Source organism: Ranitomeya imitator, chromosome 4 (genome assembly GCF_032444005.1).
Source record: "Ranitomeya imitator isolate aRanImi1 chromosome 4, aRanImi1.pri, whole genome shotgun sequence".
Lineage (NCBI taxonomy): Eukaryota > Metazoa > Chordata > Amphibia > Anura > Dendrobatidae > Ranitomeya > Ranitomeya imitator.
This window is the reverse complement of record NC_091285.1, coordinates 104,112,461-104,139,327: the sequence shown is the minus strand read 5'-3', so window position 1 is coordinate 104,139,327 and position 26,867 is coordinate 104,112,461. Positions and strand designations below refer to the sequence as shown.

Here is a 26,867-nt window from a genome sequence, read left to right as displayed (position 1 = left end):
TCAACCGGAAGATTAATGGAACGACTGCTCTCTGGGTAATAAAGTCAGTAGGAGAAATTGTCAACAGAGCGACAACCGAAGGTGGCCTGATGGAAGAGGACAAGGAAGAGTTAGAAGTAGTGACTCTTCTGTGAGCTCAGTGCCAAGTGACCTAGGGAAACCCCGTAGCAGACATGGTGACAAAAGTCAGAACAGACAGAAGGTATAGGTGCCAGGGAATCACCACACTGTACTGACCTCTAGGGATGGGTGTGGTCCGACAAAGGGGCAGCTCTATCAGAGGAGGTAAATACAAAACCCAGCACTCAACTTTGTGGTGAGAAGAAATGGATCATTTATTGTATCCCAAGAAAAACGTTTCGGTCACACAAAGGACCTTCGTCAGTAACATATATTGGGATAGGAGATGGGTGCTAGTGGCTATACACGCTGCCGGTAATGCCCAGAGTACAACGCTGATTCGACACAGTGGTGGACACCGCGAGACCAGCCGCCATTAAGGCTGCATACACACTCTCTCGTCATAGGAATCAGCGTTGTACTCTGGGATACGTTTTTCTTGGGATTACAATAAATTATCCATTTCTTCTCACCACAAAGTTGAGTGCTGGGTTTTGTATTTACTTGTTATAGCGGTTTGGGAACCTACCCATGCACCCTCTTAGGTTGTGCACACGTTGATTTATCACTATCAGAGTAGGTGACAGAGTCGGATGACAGATGGTTCCAAAAGGGTTCAGTGGCAGGGCCCAATTGTGACAGATGGTGTGACTTTCAGAGGCGACTGAGAAGGGTCTCTGGTTGGGTAATAGAAGGTGCCAAGCCCCTCGGCTTTAGAGGGGAGGTATGTAATATGGCGAGTGGCCATGTGGTTAATGGGTGGTATGTATCACAGAGGTGGGTGGCCCTGTGATGGAAGCCTGGGCTTGTTTTGCTCAGCAGATCTACTGCTGAGGGTTACTATACATTGGGAAGGTTTCCAGGTGACTTGGAGAGATGAGTGGGTCCAGTCACCTACATACCCCACCCAATGGGGTGTGTCTGAAGACCCAAAATGGAGTCTGTGTTTGTGCACGGGCAGTGCTGGCTAGGCTGAGCCAAGAGATAAGGCCTGTGGTATACCTCCAAAGAAGACGCCTCTGAGGATAAGAGGTATCCGGGAACCGGTGGGGTCGTCACAGACAGTTAGCAGACAGTAATCCGTGTTAGGCACACCAAGACTCAGCAAGGACCGTATAAGTGCACCTGGGCAGACCTAGAGAGTTTGGTGAGCACAAAAGCAGGTGATGTACTAGGACGCAAATTAAGACTTTTACAGATGTGACAAAAGGAGAGAGCGTAGAGATGTACTTTGGACAGTTACAGCTGAAATGGGCAGACATGGGGTACAGTCCAGTAAACCCACTTGATGTTAAAATATTGGTAAATGCATTTATTGACGATATGAACAAAGGCTTACGAAACGCAGTACAGACAGCCAGACCTCAATGGAGAAATGTAGATCCAAAAGACCTCCTGAAGGTTGCTAAAGGAGTTGAACAAACTAGGACAATAAGACGACCTGTCATGTATGCTGGAGCACAAGGCAAACAGTGGAGACGTAGTAAGGAACCTAAGGAATTGTGGAGAAAATGGACACTACACCAACCACTGCAAAAACCCTAAGGCCGTCCTCACACTAGCGAGTTTTACGGACGTATGAGCGCAGAAACTACGTCCGTAAAACTCGCATAAAATACGGCACAATTATTCTCTATGCCCCTGCTCCTATCTGCCGTATTTTCCAGATCAGTATTATACGGCTTTCTACGGCCGTAGAAAATCGCAGCATGCTGCGTTTGTCACCGTATTGCGCAAATAAAACGTCAATGAAAGTCTATGGAAACCCCAAAAATACAGATTACACACGGACCAGCAGTGTGACTTGCGAGGAATACGCAGCGGTGTTAGAGAGAAAAGCCGGTAATTCAGTGCGGTGTACAGTAAAATCACACTGACAGCTTCCAGTAGAATAGGTAGAATGTGTACACATAGAATAGGTATATATATATATATATATATATATATATATATATATATATATATATATATATATATATATATATATATATATATATATATATATATATATATATATATATATATATATATATATATATATATATATATATATCAGTGAGACACATATACGTATATATATTAATATTTCATCCAGCGCGATATAGCAGAAAGCCGGTAATTCAATTACCGGCTTTTGCTTTCTCCTTCCTAAAACCCGACATGATTTGAGACATGGTTTACACATAGTACACCATCTCATATCCCCATTTTTTTTGCATATTCCACACTACTAATGTCAGTAGTGTGTATGTGCAAAATTTGGCCGTTCTAGCAAGTAAATTAAAGGGTTAAATGGCGGAAAAAATTGGCGTGGGCTCCCGCACAATTTTCTCCGCCAGAGTAGTAAAGCCAGTGACTGAGGGCAGATATTAATAGCCTGGAGAGGGTCCACGGTTATTGGCCCCCCCCTGGCTAAAAACACCTGCCCCCAGCCACCCCAGAACAGGCACATCTGGAAGATGCGCCTATTCTGGCACTTGGCCACTCTCTTCCCATTCCCGTGTAGTGGTGGGATATGGGGTAATGAAGGGTCAATGCCACCTTGCTATTGTAAGGTGACATTAAGCCAAATTAATAATGGAGAGGCGTCAATTATGACACCTATCCATTATTAATCCAATAGTAGTAAAGGGTTAAAAAATAACACACACATTATTAAAAATTAATTTAATGAAAAAATCACAAAGGTTGTTGTATTAATTTATTCTACTCTCAATCCACTCACTGAAGACCCTCGATCTGTAAAGAAAAAAAAAAAAATAAACCAATAATATACATACCTTCCGAGGATCTGTCACGTCCAACGATGTAAATCCATCTGAAGGGGTTAAAATATTTTGCAGCCACGAGCTTTGCTAATGCAACGTTGCTCATGTCTGCAAAACCCCGGAGAATGTAGGTAAAGTAGGTCATTGACCTATATTTACCTGCATTTGCGGTGAGGCGCCCTCTGCTGGCTGTTCCTAGAAAGCTCCCAGGCTCGAGTTCATATGAGGACAACCAGCAGAGGGCGCCCTCTTATGATCTCGAGCCTGGGAGCTTTCTAGGAAAGTTCCCATGATCTAGGAACAGCCAGCAGAGGGCGCCTCACCGCAAAAGCAGGTAAATATAGGTGATTGACCTACTTTACCTACATTCTCCGGGGTTTTGCAGACATGAGCAACGTTGCATTAGCAAAGCTCGTGGCTGCAAAATATTTTAACCCCTTCAGATGGATTTACATCGTTGGACGTGACAGATCCTCGGAAGGTATGTATATTGTTGGTTTATTTTTTTTTTTTTTCCTTTACAGATCGAGGGTCTTCAGTGAGTGGATTGAGAGTAGAATAAAATAATACAACAACCTTTGTGATTTTTTCATTAAATTAATTTTTAATAATGTGTGTGTTATTTTTTAACCCTTTACTACTATTGGATTAATAATGGATAGGTGTCATAATTGACGCCTCTCCATTATTAATTTGGCTTAATGTCACCTTACAATAGCAAGGTGGCATTAACCCTTCATTACCCCATATCCCACCGCTACACGGGAGTGGGAAGAGAGTGGCCAAGTGCCAGAATAGGCGCATCTTCCAGATGTGCCTTTTCTGGGGTGGCCGGGGGCAGATGTTTTTAGCCGGGGGGGGGGGTTCAATAACCATGGACCCTCTCCAGGCTATTAATATCTGCCCTGAGTCACTGGCTTTACCACTCTGGTGGAGAAAATTGTGTGGGAGCCCACGCCAATTTTTTCCGCCATTTAACCCTTTAATTTACTAGCTAGAACAGCCAAATTTTGCATAGACACACTACTGACATTAGTAGTGTGGAATATGCAAAAAAAAATGGGGATATGAGATGGTTTACTGTATGTAAACCAGGTCTCATATCATGTCGGGTTTAGGAAGGAGAAAGCAAAAGCCGGTAATTGAATTACCGGCTTTCTGCTATATCGCGCTGGATGAAATATTAATATATATACATATATGTGTCTACTGACATATATATATATATATATATATATATATATATATATATATACACAGTATATATGTTTTTGGGGGTTTTTAACACATGGATCCCTTGTATATCCGTATGTCGGTTTTGCAAGCCTGCGATTAAAAACACGCAGTACGGATGACATACGGATTACATACGGAGGATGCCATGCGCAAAAAACGCTGAAACATCCTGCCTACGGAGGAGCTACGGACCACTATTTTGGGGACTTTTCAGCGTATTACGGCCGTATAAAACGGACCGTATTTTCATACGCTGAGTGTGAAGCCGGCCTAAGACTAAGCAGACCAATCTTCCACCTCTTTCACCTTCAGACTAGGAAACTGACAATCCAGTGACAAATGTGTGCCCTGTTCCTGTCCCCTCCGGACCTGGTCCTGCCTTAACAATGGTCCTGCCACCATAACCTTGGCCCTGCCACCATAACAATGCCAGGAGGGAAAGAGACAGAATTCTTGATTGACACTGGGGCAGCCGGGACTGTGGTACACAGACTTGATAATGTCAGACATTATTACTGACGAGACTGTGGAATGCGTGAGGGTAGAGGGACAAGCGACTGAAGCCCTTATGACTAAACAAATATGACTAGAATCACGAGACAGCCGAGAGGTGCTTACAAACTTATTGTTAGTGACAATACCCATATAATTTTGCTGGGAGCAGAGTGGAGTGCTGTCTAGGCCACCATACAGTACTCTCCTGAGGGTATTACAGTCACAAGTCCCCTTTCATATAAACACTTGGGGCAGAGGGACGCCAGGGTCTTCCACGTGCACATTATACCACAGGTAAATCATGCCCTATTATAGTTATACTTAATTCTATTCACTTGCCAGTTTAGTAGTTTTCCTTACACAAGATGGTATAGTAACAGTTTATTTCTAGGTTGTCTTCATGTGATATATAGTTTTTATAGCCATTCATTCTATTGGCTCAAACCATTAGTCACTGCATTGATATTTGGTATTTTTCATATCCTTTCTTTTTGTATTTCAAACTGTTGGTTATGGATTTATATAGGGCTACTACATTTTTAGAATAAGCTTGTGCTTTGCCCTATGGCATTGTGCTCCCCATTTTATGACTCAGCACCTTTCGTATTTATATATTTTAATGGTAACAATTTGTGAATCAAATTTAGTTCTTTAAGGGGTACTCTACCCAATCTAATACGGGTATATATAATATTTGGACATTAATGTGTGACTTATATAAACACTTGTGTAATATTGCAGAAATGGTGTATATGGCAAGAGTAATGAAAGTAACACCTGACACCAGAAAGTCTGAGGACAGGGAAAAGAGTCAGGTACCAGACACCGTTTGGGCAAGGGGAAAATCTGATATGGGTTGGCTGCCCATTCCCCCTGTCATGATAAATTAAAAGGAACCACTCTTCTTTGGTTAAAGCAATGCCCCTTTGAGCCTAGTCAAATCAATGGCCCTGAGCAGGAATATTAAAGAGTATGTTAAGGCAGGGGTTCTAGTGCAGAGATCTTCCCGCTGCAACACCCTTTGTATTCCATTAAGAAGAAAAGGGACCCAAGGGTTCCCCTGACACTTACAGAATAGTTCATGACTTACAGGCTATTAACCCCTTTCTGCCAGCTGACGGAATAGTACGTCAGCTGGCAGATCCCATGCTTTGAGGTGGGCTCCGGCGGTGAGCCCACCTCAAAGCCGCGACATGTCAGCAGTTTTGTACAGCTGACGTGTGCGTGCAATGAGCGCGAGCGGAATCGCGATCCGCCCGCGCCCATTAACTAGTTAAATGCCGCCGTCAAGCGCTGACAGCGGCATTTAACTAGCGCTCCCGGCCGGAAGTGCTCGCACCGCTGACCCCCGTCACATGATCGGGGGTCAGCGGTGCATTGCCATAACAACCAGAGGTCTTCTTGAGACCTCTATGGTTGTTGATGGCCGATTGCTCTGAGCGCCACCCTATGGTCGGCGTTCAAAGTACATCTGCATTTCTGCTACATAGAGGTGATTTGTACTTCACCTCTATGAAGCAGAGGTGATCGTGTAGTGCATGCTTCTAGCCTCCTATGGAGGCTATTGAAGCATGCCAAAATTTAAAAAAAAAAAAAAAAGTGTTTAAAAATAAAAAATATATAAAAAGTTCAAATCACCCCCCTTTCGCCCCAATCAAAATAAAACAAAAAAAAAAAATCAAACATACACATATTTGGCATCGCCGCGTTCAGAATCGCCGATCTATCAATAAAAACAAAGGATTAACCTGACCGCTAAATGGCGTAGCAAGAGAAAAAAATCAAAACCCCAAAATTACGTTTTTTTGGTCGCCGCGACATTGCATTAAAATGCAATAACAGGCGATCAAAAGAACGTATCTACACCAAAATGGTATCATTAAAAACGCCAGCTTGGCACGCAAAAAATAAGCCCTCACCTGACCCCAGATCACGAAAATTGGAGACGCTATGGGTATCGGAATATTGCGCAATTTTTTTTTATTTATTTTTTTTAGCAAACTTTGGAATTTTTTTTTCACCACTTAGATAAAAAATAACCTAGACATGTTAGGTGTCTATGAACTCGGAATGAACTGGAGAATCATAATGGCAGATTAGTTTTAGCATTTGGTGAACCTAGCAAAAAAGCCAAACAAAAAAGTGTGAGATTGCACTTTTTTTTGCAATTTCATCACACTTGGAATTTGTTTCCCGTTTTTTGTTACATGGCATGGTAAAACCAATGGTATCGTTCAAAAGTACATCTCGTCCCGCAAAAAATAAGCCCTCACATGGCCATATTGACGGAAAAATAAAAAAAGTTATGGCTCTGGGAAGGAGGGGAGCGAAAAACGAAAATGAAAAAATGGAAAAAGCTCCGGGGGTGAAGGGGTTAATGATGTTACAGTGAGTGTGACCTCAATTGTTCCTAATACACACCGTACTGTTACAGATCCCAGCTACATCAAAATGTTTCACAATCACGGATTTGGCAAATGCATTCTTCACCTCATCCACAGATTGTACTATTACAGTACGTGGATGACCTCCTGCTCTGCTGCCCGGACCAGATGTCCTTGCTGTGGTTTTTGGCAGGAAAGGGTTGCAAAGTCTCAAGTGACAAACTACAGTATTGCAAACAAAAGGTGACATTTTTAGGCTACAATATTGCTAAAGGTACAAGATGCCTGATTAAAGAAGAAAACAGGCAGTGCTGACACAACAGCATAGAGGGAAACAGAGACCGATAGCTTACTACTCAGCACAATTAGACCCAGTGATTAGAAGGTCTTCTACGTGTGTCCGTGCTGTAAGAGCTGCTGTATTACTGAAAGGCATGTGAGTTCACACTGACTTTTCCTTTGACAATTTACACCCCACATGACATTAATGCCATATTCACACAATTTCAACCAAAACACCTGTCTATGGCTAGACAGATCAGACTTGAATGTGTTCTAATACTAATTCCTCAATACGTCGCCCTCAAAAGACATAATGTTCAGAATCCAGCCACTCATCTGCCTGTGGATTCAGAAAAGGGGGAATTGGTGACAGCGTTGGCAGGTGAAAAAGAGTACTCTGGTACTTTGACATGACGCACGAACATGACTGCATAGGAACTGATGAGTCAGGAGACAGTGTGTTTTACATATGTTCATGGGGGAAAAAACCCTGTTCCTAATGCATATTTTGATGTTTTTATTTTTGTAGATGGCTCCAGATCCCACCAGGATGAGAGATTCTACACTGGATATGCAGTAGTATCCTCACATGAGGTAATCCAAGCTGAACCACTCCCTCCTCACATGTCCGTGCAGGAGGCAGAGTTGAAGGCACTTACTGAGGTGTGTAGAGCTGCTGCAGGTAAAGTCCCTAATATTTACACAGATTTGAATTATGCATGGGGAATATCCCATGATTATGTCCCTAACTGGAGAAGCAGAGCATTTCTTACATCAGCCGGTAAGCCCATTAAAAATGCAGAGCTGGTGAAACAATTAATGGAGGCATTGATGTTACCAGTCCAGGTTGGCATCGTCAAGGTAAAATCACACACGAACGGTGACATTGTGGAGGTAGAGTGCAACAGAAGGGCGGACGAGACTGCTAAAGTAGCAGCAAGGCGGCCTAGGGAGCAGTGGACGGTGGCGGGGAGTCAGCGTATTCCAACCACACTGAGCCTAGATGTCCTGAGTAGGGTTGAGCGAAACGGATCGTTCATTTTCAAAAGTCGCCGACTTTTGGCAAAGTCGGGTTTCATGAAACCCGACCCGATCCCTGTGTGGGGTCGGCCATGCGGTACGCGACTTTCGCGCCAAAGTCGCGTTTCGTATGACGCGCTTGGCGCCATTTTTTTCAGCCAATGAAGGGGCGTGGGCAGAGTGATGACATAGGTCTTAGGGGCGTGGACGCCTATCGCCATGTTGTCGCTTGTGCGCTGTAGCGAGAGAGAGAGAGAGAGAGAGAGAGAAAAAAAAAAATCCCATTGCCTTTGCATTGGGTTTCGTGTTTCGGTCGATCCTCGACTTTTCGCCATAATCGGCCGATTTCACTCGACTTTTGAGATAGTCGGGTTTCGCGAAACCCGGCTCGACCCTAAAAAAGTCAAGGTCGCTCAACCCTAGTCCTGAGATCTCTCCAGCTGCCCAAACAGAGAAGGAACACTCTGGAAGAATGGGAGCTGAGCTGAACTCAGAAGGAGTATGGGAGAATAAGGATAAATTGTATATACCAAGGTCCCTGTTCCTAATTATGGCGCAAGCAACACATGGCCCCACTCACACCTCAAAATGTCATATGTGTCCATGGTAGATGCCTTCTGGATCGCTCCTGGTTTCAGTTATGCAGCCGCAAAACTCGTACAGTCATGCCTCATCTGTGTACAGCACAACCCAGGTAAAACAGTAAAAATCCAAATAGAAAGACAGGCTTGTCTCCTTTTGAAGTCTTGTTTGGTAGTGCCCCAAAGACTAGTCTGTACTTCCCACAGGTGCTACAAATGCAAAACAGTGCTATGTCAGCCCATGTCTAAGCCTTGCAGAAAAGTGGTGCATAAACATGTGTTTTCATACATTCCAGATCCTAATGCCAGTGCAGACGTACATCAGCTGAATCCAGGTGATTGGATGGTCATACACAGACACGCGAGAAGGAGCCTAGATCCATGGTTTGATGGCCCGTTTTAAAGTCCAGCTGACCACATTCACCTCAGTGAAACTTGAGGGAAAGCCCACCTGGATCCATGCCAGTCACTGCAAAAAGATCTTTTCACCAGCAGAATGACTGTTTTCCTAATCAGCTTGCTAGCAGTGGTAGGATTTTTGCATCCTACAGAGACACTGGATAAACTTTTAAATGTGGACAGTGACATCAAACTTATTCAATATCTTGCTTTTCTTATAAAAGATGCGGAAGGACAAAAACTGTTGGACTGTTGGATCTGTACACACAACCCAGTATCTGCAAGGACTATGCTGTACTTAGCCTTACCCCTGGAGCCAAGGAAGGTATTAATACCACACTGCATACACAATGAGAAATGGACTCAGATTTTCTAAGTTCCTTAAAGGGACACTGTCACCTGAATTTGGAGGGCACAATCTTCAGCCATGGAGGCGGGGTTTTGGGGTTTTTGATTTACCCTTTCCTTACCCGCTGGCTGCACGCTGGCTGCAATATTGGATTGAAGTTCATTCTCTGTCCTCTGTAGTACATGCCTGCACAGTGCAATCTTCATCAAAAACCCAAAAACCCCGCCTCCATGGCTGAAGATTGTTCCCTCCAAATTCAGGTGACAGTGTCCCTTTAAGGCTCTTAATGAGACTAGGTTCCTTTTTAAATCCAGCCAATTGGCTTAGCGGCCTAGTGGGATGGATTATTTTTGGTATTTTAGAGACTTGCATGCAATTTTTATTGTTTTATTTTGTTTATTGCTTTATGTAGCTGGAAAAGCGCTAATATATGCATTACATAAGTTATTGAAGAGTGTATGCTTAAGGAAGGAATCTAAGGCTGAGTCAACCATAGTGTATAATAGATCCCGGGTAACCACTGCTGATGGGGGAAGTGAGTGTCCACACTGAGGGTGGATGGGCGAAGCAGGTAGAAAGCCCCCTTATGGGTACTAGACCCATGAGACAGTAGCTCCTTTGTGGACATCAGCTGACCCTGTGGCAGAGGTTATACCATTTACAAAAGGGGGGAATTGATATAGAAGGGTTAATGTTTTTCCTTTAATTGTCTTTTTCCTTTAATTGCTAGAACGTGTTTAGTCATGATGCAGTAGTCTGGTAGGCTCCTCTTCAAGGATTTTATACTTCTTATCATATATGTTCTCAATAGTTAGCCACAGCATGTTCTGGGTACGTGGGAAATAAAGTTCAGCATGACCCGGGGTAACAGGGGGAGGGCTACATGAATTACATTGAGTTACATTTGTTGTAAATGGTAAAAAAAATACTGCCTCTTGCTGCATTACAAGAGATAAAAATGACTTTGCTCACAGAAACGTGTGATTTACTTTTTTCTCCAAGCGATTGTAAATGAAGGGGCGTAACCTCCTGATTTGGCCTCACTGGTGATCTGGCATGTCTGACATTGGGTCAGAACGCAAACAGCTACAACAGTACTGTAGAGCCGAACGATTGCTGAATGGTGCACGGGGTGCTGCATGTTACCAAGTACCTGAGATTTGTTTTATGCTGTGTGTTAATAAACCGAATGGACTTTTGTTTTAACCCTGAGTGTCCCATCGTATACCTCAACGACCGGCCAAGTGAGAACTTCCCGTCCACAGATAGTGGAGAATCGCTACAGCACACATAGCGCACTATAGGTAAACAGTCTATACAATACATTTTATATATCCTGAACCAATAGTAAAGATATCCTTAAACAGCAAAATCTCCCTCAAAGAAAATAGAAGTTCCAATAAGGAAATAGGGGTACGGTAAATAAGAGTGTATCCCCGGAATAAGCGATACAATAAACAAAGATGAAAGGACACAGAGAAAAGCAGATACGCGCAGGGCTCGTCTCTCCAGTGACCATGATGTGACCGGGTGACTTTTCTCTCAAACATTTTAACCAACAGGTCTTATACAGTCTTACATATCTGCTTTTCTCTGTGTCCTTTCATCTGTGTTTATTGTATCCCTTATTCTGCTCCCCAGGCATGTGCACTGACTCTGGGTGTACAGTCCCAGTTTCATGTCAGATGCGCACATGCTCCAGAGCCGCTCTGAATCAGTGTCTACATGTGCTATATACATCCTGCGTCCCTCTCACACTCTGCGCTTCGGAGCGTGCGCGCATCTGACATGAAGCTGGGGCTGTATAACCAGAGTCAGTGTGCATGCCCGGGGAGCGGATGGGCAGGGGGCATGCATGGTATTTGTTACGTGCTTGCCGTGACTTCGGGCCAGTCACAACTATCAAATGCAATGTTGTGGGAGTGCCTAGTTTCAAAAGAACACCAAAAGATCTGTGACTGATTGGCTCCTGATGAAGTCACAATTGTGATGACATGCGTCGGGCTGACAGGAGACGGTCTTTGCCTCTGTACCTTAATTACTGCACAATGGGTTTGGTTCTGTGAACATATCTTGAGCCCTTAGCTACTTATGGTACTTGATAGGTTATGGTCATATCATGTTACTGAGCTCAGTTTGCAATTTTCTGGGACTATAAACATTTGATATTGTAGGTCTATTTTCTTTGGATACGAATCATAAGGTGGCTTTAGTGATCCTTAAGATATTGATGCTTATATTTGGATAACCAGCTATTTTACAACATCCATACACCTCTTTGTATTCGGTGCCAATCAGTTTCACTTGTTGAATGTGACATATTTTAGGTGCTTATCCTATTTTTGAACCACAATATTGTTAATAATCAATATCTTTATGAACCCCTTTATGGTGACACAGACCCCATTGTTTGGTGCTATACTTACTATATGTGTTATTTATATGTGCTAGTTGGCAACCTGCAGCTCCTGCACACAATAGGCATATATTATGCAACGCTCTTTTTAAAATTTCATATGTGGTGTTAAATGGACTAATAAAATTTATATTTTTATGGAGATCCCTGCTTCCATGTATGTCTGTTTGCTTTTGATTGCAATTTGTCTGTTTGCAAGACATACTGCAGGTTGATCCCCTCTTACAGAAGTAGGATGGTGCACTCCTTTTGTGTTTTCATGAAAAGATAAAGTCACCACCCATATGACTGAAAGAAAAGGTTTGTGAGGGAATCCTCTAATGATATAAAGTGTTTTTTTAATCTTAATACTTGGCGATTATCTTTGACAAAAACAAGTAAGGCCAGTCTCACACATCCAGATAATTCCGGTACCGTAAAAATCGGTACCGGAATTATCCGTGTTCGTGTGCTTACGCTGAACATCAGTGTGGCACACGTGCGGCAGCCATGTGCCGTCTGAGGACCACACGGACCGTGCAGGAGACAGCGCTAGAGTTAAGCGCTGTCCCCTGCATCTGGTGCTGAAGCCGCCATTCATTTCTTCTCTCCAGCATCGTTCGCTGGAGAGAAAATATGAAAAATATATATATATTTTTTTTTAAAAAAGATCCCTGTCCCCAACCCCCTCCCCCCCCCCTGTTAATAAAATACTTACCCGGCTCCCTTGCTGCTTCCTGTCCTTGCCGCAGCTTCTCCTGTATGACCGGTCACGTGGTGCCGCCCATTACAGTGGTCAATATGCTATTTTATTAACAGCAGGGGGGCGCACAGGGGATGGGAGGGGGTTGGGGACAGGGATCTTTTTTTTTTTTTTTTTTTTTAAACACAAAAAAAAAAAAAAAAAAGATTTTTCATATCTTCTCTCCAGCGAACAATGCTGGAGAGAAGAAATGAATAGCGGCTTCAGCACCACGCTGGGGGGACAGCGCTTACTGTAGAGCTGTCTCCTGCACGGCACACGGACTGCACACGGACAACATCCGTGTGCTGTACGTGTTTTACACGGACCCATTGACTTTAATGGGTCCGTGTAATACGTGCGCTCCCACGAGCACTGACATGTCTCCGTGTTTTCCAAACGAACACACGGTCCGTGAAAACACGCTGACATGTGCAGAGACACATTGATTTTAATGTGTCTACGTGAGTCAGTGTCTCCGGTACGTGAGGAAACTGTCACCTCACGTACTGGAGCCACTGACGTGTGAAACCGGCCTTAGTGATGCACATTGCTTCAATAGCACCACACTGGGACCAGTTTAATAACCAAAAATGAGGTGATAGGTTCTCTTCAAATTGCAAGCCAAAGCTAAAGCCATGAGTAGGATCTCTCTTTCCTGAAGCCTTAGTGCAGATTGGGATACTTAGCACTGTATAATATGGATTACATGCATATAGTATTTTCAATGGTAAAAATGTTAGCTTTAATTCTACCTGAAATATTTGAAGTTAAATGAAAAACACTCAAAATCACTAAGAAGTTAGTTCTGATGTTTGCATAAAAGTTGTTCATTAATCAATAGATCTTGGAATAATAATAATAATAGCTTTCACAATTGGATGTGTTTAACCCCTTCACCACTTGGGTTTTTCAGTTTTTGTATTTCCCTCCCCTTCTTCCCAGAGCCATTACTTTTTTATTTTTCTGTCAGTATGGCTTGTTTTCTGCGGGATGAGTTGCACTTCTGAATGCCACCATTGATTTTACCATATAGTGTTCTTGAAACCAGGAAAAAAATTCTAAGTGCGGTGAAATTAAAAAAAATGCAATTCCACAATTTTTTTTTTTTTTTTACGATATTCCCTAAATGCTAAAACTAACCTGCTATTAAGATTCTTCAGGTCATCACGTTTCGTAGATACCAATCATCTAGAAGTCATCCGATCGCCTGTGCCACATATTGCTGAAACCCTGCTATGTGTTGCGAATATGCTCATCTGCTGTCTGACAATTACAACAACAGGAGTCTCCTGTTGACCCGGTTTGTCATGCCAACTCATTGGTGACCCGCGGTTATGTGACACAGGCACCGATGAGCAGAGCTAAAGATGCGCTTCCGGCGCAATCATGTTAAATGCCACTGTCAGAGATTGACAGAGGCATTTAACATGTTAACAGCAGCTGATGGATCACGATTCCACCCGCAGCTGTTAGGGACACATGTTAGCTGTTGAAATCAGATGACATGTGCCGGAAAAGTTGCAAGCTCATAGCAGGAGCCTGCATCAAACAGGGGAAAGTATCAATATGTCATAGGTCGTAAAGGGGTTAACCCCTTTACCACCTTGGGTTTTTCCGTTTTTGAGTTTCCTTTTCTTGTTCTCCTTCTTCCCAGAGCCATAACTCTCTTATTTTTAGGTCAATATGGCCATATGAGGGATTGTTTTTGTGGGACGAGTTGTACTTTGGAACGACACAATTAGTTTTGACATGTAGTCTACTGAAAAACAGGAAAAAAATTCACACCACAATTGCTTTTTATTTTTACCATGTTCACTAAATGCTAAATCTGACTTTCCATTAGGCTATGTGCACACATACTGGATTATTCGCGGATTTTTCGGCGGTATTCTGCGGCAAAAACTCATAAAAAAACGCATGCATTATGCATCCCATCATTTCCAATGAATTCCACATTTTTTGTGGATATGTTGCGGATTTTTCTGCAAAAAAAAACGCTTGCGTAAAAATACGCAGCATGTTCATTAATTTTGCGGATTTCCCACTAGGTTATTGAATTGGGAAGCTCCGGAAAAAAACGCGAAAAATCCACATAAAATCCACGCAAGAAACGCGACAAAACCGCAAGTAAAACGCGTGCGGATTTTATGTGGAAAATCTCTGGTTTTGCTCAGGAAATTTCCGCATAAAATCCTGATGTGTGCACATAGCCTTATGATTCTCCGGGTCATTACGGGTTCACAGATAACAAACATGTCTAGGTTCTTTTGTTATTTAACCCCTTTCTGCCATTAGACGTACTATTCCGTCCATGTGGGGTGGGCTTTACTTCCCACGGACGGAATAGTACATCATAGGCAATCGGCCGCGCTCACGAGGGGAGCGCGGCCGAGTGTCAGCTGCTTATCGCAGCTGACATCCAGCACTATGTGCCAGGAGCGGTCACGGACCGCCCCCGGCACATTAACCCCCGGCACACCGCGATCAAACATGATCGCGATGTGCCGGCGGTGCAGGGAAGCATCGCGCAGGGAGGGGGCTCCCTGCGTGCTTCCCTGAGACCCCTGCAGCAACGCGATGTGATCGCTCCGGGGGTCTCCTACCTTCCTCCCTGCAGCAAGTCCCGGATCCAAGATGGCCGCGGATCCAGGTCCTGCAGGGAGGGAGGTGGCTTCACAGAGCCTGCTCAGAGCAGGCACTGTGAAGCAGCCTGCACTGCTATCAGATCGGTGATCTGTCAGAGTGCTGTGCAAACTGGCAGATCACCGATCTGTATTGTCCCCCCCTGGGACAAAGTAAAAAAGTTAAAAAAATTTTTTACAAATAAATAAATATTATTCCCATAAATACATTTCTTTATCTAAATAAAAAAAACAAACAATAAAAAGTACAAATATTTAGTATCGCCGTGTCCGTAACGACCCGACCTATAAAACTGGCCCACTAGTTAACCCCTTCAGTAAACACCGTAAGGAAAAAAAAAAAAAACGAGACAAAAAAACAATGCTTTATTATCATACCGCCGAACAAAAAGATGTAATAACACGCGATCAAAAAGACAGATATAAAAAAAAAAACCGAGCCAAAAAACAACGCTTTATTATCATAACGCTGAACAAAAAGTGGAATAACACGCGATCAAAAAGACGGATATAAATAACCATGGTACCGCTGAAAGCGTCATCTTGTCCCACAAAAAACGAGCCGCCATATAGCATCATAACCAAAAAAATAAAAAAGTTATAGTCCTCAGAATAAAGCGATGCCAAAATAATTATTTTTTTCTATAAAATAGCTTTTATCGTATAAAAGCGCCAAAACATAAAAAAATGATTTAAATGAGGTATCGCTGTAATCGTACTGACCCGAAGAATAAAACTGCTTTATCAATTTTACCAAACGCGGAACGGTATGAACGCCTCCCCCAAAAGAAATTCATGAATAGCTGGTTTTTGGTAATTCTGCCTCACAAAAATCGGAATAAAAAGCGATCAAAAAATGTCACGTGCCCGAAAATGTTACCAATAAAAACGTCAACTCGTCCCGCAAAAACAAGACCTCACATGATTCTGTGGACTCAAATATGGAAAAATTATAGCTCTCAAAATGTGGTAACGCAAAAAATATTTTTTGCAATAAAAAGCGTCTTTCAGTGTGTGACGGCTGCCAATCATAAAAATCCGCTAAAAAAAAACGCTATAAAAGTAAATCAAACCCCCCTTCATCACCCCCTTAGTTAGGGAAAAATAAAAAAAATAAAAAAAAATGTATTTATTTCGATTTTCCCATTAGGGTTAGGGCTAGGGTTAGGGCTAGGGTTAGGGCTAGGGTTAGGGCTACAGTTAGGGTTAAGGCTACAGTTAGGGTTGGCGCTAAAGTTAGGGTTTGGATTACATTTGCGGTTGGGAATAGGGTTGGGATTAGGGTTAGGGGTGTGTCTGGGTTAGAGGTGTGGTTAGGGTTACCGTTGGAATTAGGGTTAGGGGTGTGTTTGGATTAGGGTTTCAGTTATAATTGGGGAGTTTCCACTGTTTAGACACATCAGGGGCTCTCCAAACGCGACATGGCGTCCGATCTCAATTCCAGCCAATTCTGCGTTGAAAAAGTAAAACAGTGCTCCTTCCCTTCCGAGCTCTCCCGTGTGTCCAAACAGGAGTTTACCCCAACATATGGGGTATCAGCGTACTCAGGACAAATTGGACAACAACTTTTGGGGTCCAATTTCTCCTGTTACCCTTGGGAAAATACAAAACTGGGGGCTAAAAAATAATTTTTGTGGGAAAAAAAAAGATTTTTTATTTTCACGGCTCTGCTTTATAAACTGTAGTGAAACACTTGGGGGCTCAAAGTTCTCACAACACATCTAGATAAGTTCCTTGGGGGGTCTAGTTTCCAATATGGGGTCACTTGTGGGGGGTTTCTACTGTTTAGGTACATTAGGGGCTCTGCAAACGCAATGTGACGCCTGCAGACCATTCCATCTAAGTCTGTATTCGAAATGGCGCTCCTTCCCTTCCGAGCCCTCCCATGCGCCCAAACGGTGGTTCCCCCCCACATATGGGGTATCAGCGCAGTCAGGACAAATTGCACAACAACTTTTGGGGTCCAATTTCTCCTGTTACCCTTGGGAAAATACAAAACTGGGGACTAAAAAATGTTTGTTTTATTTTTACGGCTCTGCATTATAAACTTCTGTGAAGCTCTTGGTGGGTCAAAGTGCTCACCACACCTCTAGATAAGTTCCTTAGGGGGTCTACTTTCCAAAATGGTGTCACTTGTGGGGGGTTTCAATGTTTAGACACATCAGGGGCTCTTCAAACGCAACATGGCATCCCATCTCAATTACTGTGAATTTTGCATTGAAAAGTCAAACGGCGCTCCTTCCCTTCTGAGCTCTCCCATGCGCCCAAACAGTGGTTTACCCCCACATATGGGGTATCAGCGTACTCAGGACAAATTGTACAACAACTTTTTGGTTCCAATTTCTTCTCTTACCATTGGGAAAATAAAAAAATGGGGGCGAAAAGAAAATTTTTGTGAAAAAAAAAGATTTTTTATTTTTACGGTTCTGCATTATAAACTTCTGTGAAGCACTTGGTGGGTCAAAGTGCTCACCACACCTCTAGATAAGTTCCTTAGGGGGGTCTACTTTCCAAAATGGTGTCACTTGTGGGGGGTTTCAATGTTTAGGCACATCAGTGGCTCTCCAAACGCAACATGGCGTCCCATCTCAATTCCAGTCAATTTTGCATTAAAAAGTCAAATGGCGCTCCTTCGCTTCCAAGATCTGTCATGCGCCCAAACAGTGGTTTACCTCCACTTATGGGGTATTGTCGTACTCAGGACAAATTGTACAACAAGGTTTGGGGTCCATTTTCTCCTGTAACCCTTGGTAAAATAAAACAAATTGGAGCTGAAGTACATTTTTTGTGAAAAAAAGTTAAATGTTCATTTTTATTTAAACATTCCAAAAATTCCTGTGAAACACCTGAAGGGTTAATAAACTTCCTGAATGTGGTTTTGAGAACCTTGAGGGGTGCAGTTTTTAGAATGGTGTCACACTTGGGTATTTTCTATCATATAGACCCCTCAAAATGACTTTAAATGAGATGTGGTCCCTAAAATAAAATGGTGTTGTAAAAATGAGAAATTGCTGGTCAACTTTTAAACCTTATAGCTCCCTAACAAAAAAAATTTTGGTTCCAAAATTGTGCTGATGTAAAGTAGACATGTGGGAAATGTTACTTATTAAGTATTTTGTGTGACACATCACTGTGATTTAATTGAATAAAAATTCAAAGTTTTCAAAATTTGCGCCATATTTCCGTTTTTTTCACAAATAAACGCAGGTAATATCAAAGAAATTTTACCACTATCATGAAGTACAATATGTCACGAGAAAACAATGTCAGAATCACCGGGATCCGTTGAAGCATTCCAGAGTTATAACCTCATAAAGGGACAGTGGTCAGAATTGTAAAAATTGGCCCGGTCCATAACATGCAAACCACCCTTGGGGGTAAAGGGGTTAAGTGATCAAAAAAAAAAAAGTTTGTAAAAAAAAAAAAAAATTTTTCATTTTCCGAGACCCGTAGTGCCTCCATTTTTCGTGATCTGGGTCTAGGTGATGGCTTATATTTGCGTGTCAATGTTTTCATTGATACCATTTTGGTGCAGATACCAGCTTTTGATTTCCTGTTTTTTTGCATTTTAATGCAATGTTGCAGAGACAAAAAAAACAACTTAATTTTGGAATTTTGATCCATTTTCTCATTACGCCGTTTACTCATAGGATTAATTATTTTTATATATTGATAGATCGGGCGATTATGAACGTAGCTATAACAAATATGTGCATTTTTTTCATTGTTTTATTTTGAATGGGGGGGGGGGGTGCTCTAACCCCTTTCTGACCTCGGACGGGATAGTGCATCCGAGGTCAGAAGCCCCGCTTTGATGCGGGCTCCGGCGGTGAGCCCGCATCAAAGACTGGACATGTCAGCTGTTTTGAACAGCTGACATGTGCCCGTAATAGGCACGGGCAGAATCGCGATCTGCCCTCGCCTATTAACTAGTTAAATGCCGCTGTCAAACGCAGACAGCGGCATTTAACTCCCGCATCCGGAAATGACATCATCGCCGACCCCCGTCACATGATCGGAGGTCGGCGATGCTTGTATATTGTAACCATAGAGGTCCTTGAGACCTCTATGGTTACTGATCCCCGGCAGCTGTGAGCGCCACCCTGTGGTCGGCGCTCGCAGCACACCTGCAATTCTGCTACATAGCAGCGAACATCAGATCGCTGCTATGTAGCAGAGGCGATCGTGTTGTGCCAGCTTCTAGCCTCCCATGGAGGCTATTGAAGCATGGCAAAAGTAAAAAAAAAAAGTAAAAAAAAAATAAAGTTTAAATCACCCCCCTTTCGCCCCAGTCAAAATAAATCAATTAAAAAAATCAAACTTACACATATTTGGTATCGCCGCATTCAGAATCGCCCGATCAATAAAAAAAAAGCATTAACCTGATCGCTAAACTGCGTAGCGAGAAAAAAAATTTGAAACACCAGAATTACGTTTTTTTTTGGTCGCTGCGACATTGCATTAAAATGCAATAACGGGCGATCAAAAGAACGTATCTGCACAAAAGTGGTATCATTAAAAACTCCAGCTCGGAACGCAAAAAATAAGCCCTCAACCGAACCCCAGATCATGAAAAATAGAGACGCTACAAGTATCAGAAAATGGCGCAATTTTTTTTTTTTTAGCAAAGTTTGGAATTTTTTTTCACCACTTAGATAAAAAATAACCTAGTCATATTAGGTGTCTATGAACAGGTACTGACCTGGAGAATCATAATGTCAGGTCAGTTTTAGCATTTAGTGAACCTAGCAAAAAAGACAGACAAAAAACCAGTGTGGGATTGCACTTTTTTTGCAATTTCACCGCACTTGGAATTTTTTTTCCTATTTTCTAGTACACGACATGGTAAAACCAATGATGTTGTTCAAAAGTACAACTCGTCCCGCAAAAAATAAGCCCTCACATGGCCAAATTGACGGAAAAATAAAAAAGTTATGGCTCTGGGAAGGAGGGGAGCAAAAAATGAACACGGAAAAACCCAAGGTCATGAAGGGGTTAAAATTTTATTTTTTTTTTTTAATATTTTTTAAAACTTTTATTTTTATTTAAAAGTCACTTGCTTCAATAGTGCTCCATGGGAGACTAGAAGGTGTGAACATACGAATGCCTGTGCTACACATAGCATGACTTCAGCTATGTGTAGCTAAAATGATCACCTGCTATGAGTGCCGGCCTGCAGACCCTGGGTTGTCATGCTAACCCATCGGCGACCCGTGGTTATGTGACATGGAAGGCGATAGGTGGGGTTTGTGACACACTTCCATGTTCAGAGATTGACAGCGGCATTTGACATGTTAACATCCGCCGGTGGATTGTGATTTCACCCGCTGCTGTTAGGGGCATCTGTCAGCTGCTAAAGTCAGCTGACGGGTGCAGTAAAAGTTGCAGGCTCATCGCTGGAGCCTGCAGCAAACAGGAGAAGGAAACCTTACAAGTACCTATAAGTCTAAGGTTGGAGAGGGGATAAACAGTATTTTACTTCAATTAATGACTCATTTACAATCCCATGATGTCCTGTCTGTATACTCTCTTTTGCTTCCTCCCCTGCCCAGGAGCTGTGGTATGATCAGACCATATCCCTGTACAGTCAGACAGTACACAGCAGGGGCACATTTATAAGATTATCTCAACACAGAAACATTTTAAACACATCCAATTGTGGAAGTTAATATTCTAAGATCTACTGATTAAAATCAACTTTTGTTTGTGGAAAAACCTCTTCAAATTAAAAGTGCATTAAAATATTAAAATCAGAACATACACACAATAGGGTTCCTTTGTTACTTTAAGAACACGACAAGTTCCATGAATACAAAAGTCCTTGTATCTTCTTAGACATGGATCCCGCTTTCGTCCTTTGCCTTTCTTTCTTCCATTGTGAATATTCTCTTCTCCTTGCTTATCTTTTGGCTTTGAAGAATACACTGCTAAATAAAAAAAAAATACAAATCAAGATACCCTGTAATATCAACAGCGCGTGTTACACAATAGATGGCTGTTTGTTATTTACCATAGGTTCAGCTTATTCTCTCTATTTCCCCACCCTCAACAAACAAGAGAGTGTTCAGCCTCCTCTGGGGGTGGCTTATTTTATGGAGAAAAAGCATCGGCAGTCCAAAATGCAAACATCCTACGTCATTAAAAAAATAAATAAATCAACATCTGTTGGAGAAGAATCGGCAGGCCCTGATATACAATAGACTGTCAGTCAATATTGATGGGTTCAGTTGACATTAGTCTAATGTGTGTGAGGGGGCCATCTACTATATAATTGTCTAAGGGTCACTTCCATCTGTCTGTCTGTCCTTCTGTCTGTCACGGATATTCATTGGTCGCGGCCTCTGTCTGTCATGGAATCCAAGTCGCTGATTTGTCTCGCCAGCTGCCTGTCATGGCTGCCACGACCAATCAGCGACTGCCACAGTCCGATTAGTCCCTCCCTACTCCCCTGCAGTCAGTGCCCGGCGCCCGCTCCATACTCCCCGCAGTCACTACTCACACAGGGTTAATGCCAGCGGTAACAGACCGCGTTATGCCGCGGGTAACTCACTCCATTACCGCCGCTATTAACCCTGTGTGACCAAGTTTTTACTATTGATGCTGCCTATGCAGCATCAATAGTAAAAAGATCTAATGTTAAAAATAATACAAAAAATAAAAAATCATTATATACTCACCTTACGCCGCCTTTCCCGCTCCTTGCGACGCTCTGGTGCTAAGGATGGTATGTGACAAGGACCTGCCATGACGTCATGGTCATGTGACTGCAACGTCATCACAGGTCCTGCGCGCCAGCGCGAGAACGACCTGCCATGTCATCACGGTCATGTGACCGAACTACAAGGGGCCCTCGGAAGGTGAGTATATGTTTATTTTTTAACCTGTGACATACGTGGCTGGGCAATATACTACGTAGCTGGGCAATATACTACGTGACTGGCCAATATACTATGTGGCTGGGCAATATACTACGTGGCTCTGTGCTGTATACTGCATCACTGGGCAATATACTACGTGACTGGGCAATATACTACGTGACTGGGCAATATACTACGTGGCTGGGCAATATACTACGTGGACACGCATATTCTAGAATACCCAATGCGTTAGAATCGGGCCACCATGCAGTCTACTATATAATTGTCTAAGGGTCAATTCCGTCTTTCTGTCACAGATATTCATTGGTCGCGGCCTCTGTCTGTCATGGAATCCAAGTCGCTGATGGCTGCTGCAACCAATCAGTGACAGCCACAGTCCGATTAGTCCCTCCCTACTCCCCTGTAGTCAGTGCCCGGCGCCCGCTCCATACTCCCCGCAGTCACCGCTCACACAGGGTTAATGCCAGCGGCAACGGACCGCGTTATGCCGCAGGTAACGCACTCTGTTACGGCCACTATTAACCCTGTGTGACCAAGTTTTTACTATTGATGCTGGTTATGCAGCGTCAATAGTAAAAGGATCTAATGTTAAAAATAATAAAAAAATAAAAAAATCATTATATACTCACCTTCTGCCACCTTTCCCGCTCCTCGCGACGCTCCGGTAACCGCTCCATGCAAGCGGCAGGTTCCGGTGGCAAACATGGTATGTGACAAGGACCTGCCATGACGTCATGGTCATGTGACCGCGACCTCATCACTGGTCCTGCTCTACCCACCCTGGGACCGGAAGCTGTCGAGTGCACCGCACACAGTCGACATGACTACAAGGGCTTCCTTGGAAGGTGAGTAAATGTTTATTTTTTAACCTGTGACATACATGGCTGGGCAATATACTACGTGGCTCTGTGCTGTATACTACGTCGCTGTGCAATATACTACGTGGCTCTCTGCTGTATACTACGTCGCTTTGCAATATACTACGTGTCTGTGCTGTATACTATGTAACTGGGCAATATACTACGTGGCTGGGCAATATACTACGTGGCTGGGCAATATACTACGTGGACATGCATATTCTTGAATACCTGATGCGTTAGAATCGGGCCACCATCTAGTAAGTTATATGAAGATAAAAAAAGCTTACATACAGTCCCGTGCCCTTAGCAGAGAAACAACCCCAAAACATGTTTCTACCTCCATGCTTGAGAGTGGGAATGGTGTTCTCTGGGTCATGGGCAGCATTTCTCTTCCTCCAAACACGGCGAGTTGAGTTAATGCCAAAGACCTAAATTTTTGTCTCATCTATCCACAGCACCTTCTCCCAATCACTCACAGAATCATCCAGGTGTACATTGGCAAACTTCAGACGGGCGTGCACACGTGCCTTGAGCAGGGAGACCATGCGGGCACTTGAGTATTTGAAACCTTTATGGTGTAATTTGTTACCAATGGTTTTCTTGGTGACTGGTGCCTGCTGCCTTGAGATAAATAGCAAGTTCCCTCCCATGTAGTTTTAGGCTGATCTCTCACCTTCCTCATGATCAAGGATACTACTGGCCACGACCAATCAGCGGCTAAGGATTTCCGTTACAGACAGACAAACAGACGGAAGTGCTAATTATAATTATATTATATATATATATATATATATATATATATACACATATATATACACACACACATATATACACATATATACATACACACATACATACGTATATACATACAAACATATATATATATATATCTATATATATAATTGCCTAAGGGTTTTTCCGTCTGTCTGTCTGTCTGTCTGTCTGTCTGTCCTGGAAATCCCGGCTCTCTGATTGGTCGAGGCCGCCAGGCCTCGACCAATCAGCAATGGGCACAGCGACGATGAGGTCATAAAGGACGTAGACATCCCGCGTCTCTGATTGGTCGAGGCCGCCAGGCCTCGACCAATCAGCAACGGGCACAGCGACGATGATGTCATAATGGTTGCCATGGCGACGATGATGTCATAAAGATTGCCTCGACCAATCAGCGACGGGCACAGTCTGCCGTGAATTCTGGAATCATCATTGTCCATATATTACAGGGACATGCATATTCTAGAATACCCGATGCGTTAGAATCGGGCCACAATCTAGTTTATATATATATATATATATATATATATATATATATATATATATATATATATATATATACATACATACACACACATATATTATGTAATTAACAACACCTGTAACTTACCTGTGGCACCTAACAGGTGTTGGCAATAACTAAATCACACTTGCAGCCAGTTGACATGGATTAAAGTTGACTCAACCGCTGTCCTGTGTCCTTGTGTGTACCACATTGAGCATGGAGAAAAGAAAGAAGACCTAAAGGTTGTGCAACCAAGTATTAGGCTGAGGGTGCCAATACTTTTGTCTGGTCCATTTTTGGAGTTGTGTGTTAAATGATCAATATTTTGCTTTTTGCTTCATTCTCGTTTGTGTTTTTTTCATTTAAGACAAATTAAATAAAGATAATAATACCAAATAATTTGTGTTTGCAATCATTTTCAGGAAGAAAATGAGTATGAGACAGTCCATTTTATACAGACTGCAACTGCGACTCCACCAAGATGGACACCAACTCAAAATCCATGACTGCACAGCCCTGGTTCCTTGTGTGTTTGATGTTGCATTTCAGCAAGTGGAGTATGTCATTTGGTCAAAAAAAATGGAAAAAAGGAATTTGCCCTTCAGACCACGTGGGGGTCATCACAACAGAACCAGACCCCAATCAGAGGACAATAAAACACTCTTTAGCTAAGAACTGGTCCAATATTTATGGACATAACTGTTTATCACTCATGGTAATTCTAGAGGTAGTCAGCAGAAATGGTCTTCCAACAATCTAGAAGGAGTTCCCAGAGATGCTTAGCACTTGTTGGCCCTTTTGCCTTCACTCTGCGGTCCAGCTCACCCCAAACCATCTCGATTGGGTTCAGGCCTGGTGACTGTGGAGGCCAGGTCATCTGGCGTAGCAGCCCATGTCTCTCCTTCTTGGTCAAATAGCCTTTACACAGCCTGGAAGTGTGTTTGGGGTCATTGACCTTTTGAAAAATAAATGATGGTCCCACTAAATGCAAACCAGATGGAATAGCATACCGCTGCAAGATGCTGTTGTAGCCACACTGGTTCAGTATGCCTTCAATTTTTAATAAATCCCCAACAGTATCACAAGCAAACCACGCCATCACACCTCCTCCATGCTTCACAGTGGGAACCAGGCATGTAGAGTACATCCGTTCACCTTTTCTGCATCGCACAAAGACAAGGTGTTTGGAACAAAAGATTTCTAATTTGGACTCATCAGACCAAAGCACAGATTTCCACTGGTCTAATGTCCATCTCTTCTGTTCTTTAGCCCAAACAAGTCTCTTCTGCTTGTTGCCTGTCCTTAGCAGTGGTTTCCCAGCAGCTATTTTACAATGAAGGCCTGTTGCACAAAGTCTCCTCTTAACAGTTGTTGTAGAGATGCGTTTGCTGCTAGAACTCTGTGTGGCATTGATCTGGTCTCTAATCTGAGCTGCTGTTAACCTGCGATTTCTGAGGCTGATGACTCGGATAAACTTATCCTCATAAGCAGAGGTGACTCTTGGTCTTCCTTTCCTGGGGTGGTCCTCATGTGAGCCAGTTTCTTTGGAGCGCTTGATGGTTTTTGCCACTGCACTTGGGGACACTTTCATTTCTTAAAGTATTGATGGCCACTCGTTTTTCTTTACTTAGAATTTGTATTATGGCAAGAAAAAAGCAGCTAACAGTCTATCAACTGTGTATCCACCAGACTTCTGCTCAACACAACTGATGGTCCCAAACCCATTTATAAGGCAAGAAATCCCACTTATTAAACCTGACAGGGCACAAGTGTGAAGTGAAGTGAAAACCATTTCCGGTGACTACCTCTTGAAGCTCATCAAGAGAATACCAAGAGTGTGCAAAGCAGTCATCAAAGCAAAAGGTGGCTACTCTGAAGAACCTAGAATATAAGACATATTTTCAGTTGTTTCACACTTTTTTTGTTAAGTACTAAATTCCACATGTGTTAATTAATAGTTTTGATGCCCTCAGTGTGAATTTACAATTTTCATAGTCATGAAAATACAGAAGAATCTTTAAATGAGAAGGCGTGTCCAAACGTTTGGTCTGTAATATATATATATATATATGTATATATATATATATATATACACAGTGGGGCAAAAAAGTATTTAGTCAGTCAGCAATAGTGCAAGTTCCACCACTTAAAAAGATGAGAGGCGTCTGTAATTTACATCATAGGTAGACCTCAACTATGGGAGACAAACTGAGAAAAAACTCCAGAAAATCACATTGTCTGTTTTTTTTAACAATTTATTTGCATATTATGGTGGAAAATAAGTATTTGGTCAGAAACAAACAATCAAGATTTCTGGCTCTCACAGACCTGTAACTTCTTCTTTAAGAGTCTCCTCTTTCCTCCACTCATTACCTGTAGTAATGGCACCTGTTTAAACTTGTTATCAGTATAAAAAGACACCTGTGCACACCCT

At 42.7% G+C, this 26,867-nt stretch overlaps 1 protein-coding gene across 2 annotated transcripts in view; it reads right to left on the bottom strand.

The window, feature by feature from the left end:
• Nucleotides 1-26,867, bottom strand: part of HBEGF (heparin binding EGF like growth factor) — a 161,268-nt gene that overhangs the window by 81,806 nt on the left and 52,595 nt on the right. Inside the window, exon 3 of one of the 2 annotated variants that reach the window (XM_069763894.1) lies at nt 21,178-21,343. In XM_069763894.1, coding sequence (XP_069619995.1) covers nt 21,178-21,343 — 166 coding nt within the window. The remainder of the gene's footprint in view (nt 1-21,177; nt 21,344-26,867) is intronic. The other variant, XM_069763895.1, reaches the window with a different exon arrangement.